This window comes from Fragaria vesca, linkage group LG3, assembly GCF_000184155.1.
Source record: "Fragaria vesca subsp. vesca linkage group LG3, FraVesHawaii_1.0, whole genome shotgun sequence".
Taxonomy (NCBI): domain Eukaryota; kingdom Viridiplantae; phylum Streptophyta; class Magnoliopsida; order Rosales; family Rosaceae; genus Fragaria; species Fragaria vesca.
In genome coordinates, this window is record NC_020493.1 from 15734824 (window position 1) to 15738518 (window position 3695).

Below are 3695 nucleotides of genomic sequence, written 5' to 3' on the forward strand. Positions count from 1 at the left end.
CTAACCCTTACGTACATATGTGAAAGAGGAATAATGATGGTATGATTAGTATCCTATCAGAGACCCCCTCATTATCCCACTCGGAAGTCCGAAGTCGTTTACCAGAAAAGGGAACCCACTTTGCCGCTGGTAGTGGAGAAGCAGGCGTCTCTCTCAGGTACACACTTGTTATTTGTCTCTACACCACCCTAAGAAAAGAGGCAGACTCCTAATTAACTATTCCATCGCCCCAGACATTTTTAGTTGCTCTGTAAATTGTAGCTTTCTGGAGAAATACATTAGCCTTCCATGTGTATGATGAAATGCCCCAGAGAAATATTTGTTCTGACAAGTATTGGGGTTCTACGCATTTCAGTTGATTCTGCCCCGTTTTATGCATTTTGGTAATGGTGAACATAAACAATGCGTTAACTGTCTTATATCTCTTCCCGTCTTGCATTATTTTCATACATGTGTACTATCTCAAATACTGTAACATTTGATTCTACTTAACTGATAAGCTTGGTTCAACAATATGGTCCTTCTCTGTAAATTTTCTTATTTGTGAACATCTTCCCCCATTTTTGGCTAAGTTGATCGCTTCTTTACAGGCGTCATTAATTCCAAGCAAGTGAATCATGAACCCGAAACAAACCAAGGATTGGTAGAACATTGAAATTAGGATGATTTGCTTTCAGGATTTGCTTCATTCTTGGATAATGCATTACTGGTTTCATCGACTTTGGTGAAAAGTTCATACTGAATTTTTCTGTGTCTTAGGGATGTCAGTAAGAAGCGCCAGATCTAGACATCCCATCTCCCATTTACCTATCAGTTTCAGCAGTCTCAACACCCCCCAGACCTTGACTAGCATTTCACCAACATATGAACATAGAACTTGTACCAGCACCCCAAAAATGAAAGTGAATCTCCTGTCCTATTGTCGCCATAGAACTAACCACTTTGGAGAAACAAAATTTCAGATTACTAAGCATGATCAGAAATTTAATATTGATTGCAATCCTTCAAGTCATGGCAATTGAACCAACAAACTGCCATGATGTTTGTGAGAAAAGTGGTGGAATGGTTAATGCTGTTATATTGAAGCAGTGCAAAGCCGCAATGGGGCAAGCCAAAAGGGATCCAGCAACAGCCTGTGGCTGTAACAAAGGTCGCACGCTTTGCGTGAATTTGAATTTGCATCCAACTTCAGCCCGACAGTATGGACAATGGCACATAGATATACAGCTAGTACATCAAACATAGATGGTTGAACACAATGAATCATCAAGACATTAACAGATTATGTGTCCTTTGAAACTGTCAATTGTCTCGCCTTTCTATCCAAATTTTAACCATACAAGTTCTTTTCTTATCAAATGTCGGAATTACTTCCTGTTCCACCTCGCCGAGGTAATTTTCAAAGAAAAACACAGTTCAACAAAACTTCCCAAGTTTTCATACTCAAAAGAGATCGGCCAAAAACAAACATATGAATATAACTCATTAAACATTCAACCATAGACGGATCGTTTTTAACTTCAACTGAAATAAGTGCAATCCATTAGAAAGTAAGGAGGAAGGAAACGTCATATTCTGAGTCTAAAATGACCAAGTTCAAATAGCAAAATTCTAGGCAGTTGCTCCCTTTCCCTTCTTCCTCTGGAGCTTCTTCATGTAAAACTCTAGCTCTTTGCCCTCCAAGATGTATCTGCAAAAATATAAATGAGAATCAAAAGACTGTACATGCAACTACGAAAAATGTGTCAGTTATCAAATAAGTAGAGAAAGCAACATACCCATCTGCACGGCCGCATTGACCAGGTCGTGAAGAGATGCAAGCCAATAGACGACCGCCACCAAATTGTTCCTCAATGTGGTGGTCAAGCACGCGAGTCTGCTGGCGCTTCTCCAACTTCCTTTCTACATGCTTGCTCTTCTTAACCTCCTCAGCAGCTGCAGCAGCAGCGGTAGCGGCCTCACCATCCTATCAAAACCAAAGGTCATAATAATTAGAGAAACCACATCCAATTTGTTAGCATCTGTAACTAAATTTTTATTCAACATAATTTCAGTTGCATCTTGCAGCATCTCCAAATAAATTTAAACTAATTAGAGAAACCTCATCTCATCTGTCAGCTTGTGTAACTAAATTTTAATTCAACATAATTTCAGTTGCATCTTGCACTACATAAAAGAAAATACCAGGCAGGCGCAACCTTATAAAGAACACTAACTAGTTATAACTTTTATCAACCAAAAGATGAGACCAAGTAGAGCCCTACCTCAGCTTCTTTCTTGATAGCAGCAGCGGTTTTCTTCTTGCGGCCAATTTCAACACCATAGTGGGTGGAATACCACTGCTTGAAAGGTGCTGCATCAACCTGAACAATGGCACTCTTCACCAAGGTTTGAGTACGCACAAGCTCATTGTTAGATGCATTGTAAACAACATCAAGAAGACGGGTCTTCCTGGTCACAGCCTCACTACCCCAAGAGAAATTTCCTGTGTCAAGCCTCAAAGCACGCCACTTCACATTTCCACCTCGAACCCTAATCCTCCTCACTGTCTTGTTGCTGGACAGTTTAGTGTTGGCTGGCTGCCTTCCGAGCTCGTACCTTCACACAGCAATCCAAACAAAAAATTCAATTCTCGAATCCCTAGCTTAGAACAAGATCAATTCCCATACTTCAGAGAAAAATAAGCATAAACCACCAAGCACTCCATAATAATTCCAAGCTCACTGGATTCTAAAGATGCAAAACTTATCAAAACAGAGAATCTGTAAACAAGTACACCACAAAATAAAAATTCGTAGTGAATGAGCTAGTTCATAAATAAACAATAAACTGATTCAAAACAACCCATAATACAAAGAAATCTTTAAAAAGTAGACTAATTTCATCTACACTATAACTGAAATCATCAAAAGCTTTCAATAATCTCTTCGAGGCAAAAACAAAAAACTAAAAAAGAAAAAAAGCGAATACATTGAAAATATAGAACACAAAAGAAGGGAAACGAAATCAAAACAGTGTATGAAAGATCCAAGTAATCTATTGAAAGATCCAAAATATATAAATTAAAACGAGAAGAATGAAAGAATCTTACTTTCTCTTCTTCCTCCAGGCCTTCTTCTTGCCTCCAGTGGCACGTCTCTTGTGCATGGAATCTCGAGAGATACCTAAACATCGCATCAAATTTCAAGATTAGCTTCACATAAGAGATGAAAACTTGAACAGAGACTGAAACTATTCGAGCAAAACCAGAGGTACCCATGACTGAGAGAAAGCGAGGAAATCGAAAGAGAGAAGAAGAGAGGAGGAGGTACCCATTTTGGCAGAGGGAGAGTTTCCAAAGGTTTCTCTGCTGCGGCAACGCGGCTAGGGTTTCTGTTCGACGCAACTCAATGAAGCGAGAGCTATGGTTTTAGTAGAAACCTAGTGAAGGAAATTACTATTGTGTCCCTTGGCCCAAGGTATAGCCCCAAAATCAAACCCAGACCCTGATTTAGATAAGCGACCCTAGCCCAAACCATTCTTCTCTTTTTCTTTTTCTTTTTTCGGTTTAATTACAACCCATTACAACCTGACTAAAAAGGAATAGATGACTTGGTGATCAATCACAATTACTTGGCGATCAGTCTCAAGTTAGTTGGTGATCACAATTACATAATTAACTCTAGCTAATGAGTCTGACAAAGTTAACTCCACTT

General features: G+C 39.2%; 1 protein-coding gene across 1 annotated transcript in view; it reads right to left on the bottom strand.

The window, feature by feature from the left end:
- The window catches only part of LOC101314838, a 29500-nt gene extending 26117 nt beyond the window's left edge, over positions 1–3383 (bottom strand). The window contains exons 1-5 of the mRNA XM_004295810.1: positions 3312–3383; positions 3092–3164; positions 2286–2598; positions 1779–1966; positions 1614–1690 (exon numbers count right to left, since the gene is read on the bottom strand). Of these exons, the coding sequence (XP_004295858.1) occupies positions 1614–1690; positions 1779–1966; positions 2286–2598; positions 3092–3164; positions 3312–3315 (655 nt within the window). The 5' untranslated portion in view covers positions 3316–3383. The remainder of the gene's footprint in view (positions 1–1613; positions 1691–1778; positions 1967–2285; positions 2599–3091; positions 3165–3311) is intronic.
- Between the last annotated feature and the right edge of the window lie 312 nt (positions 3384–3695).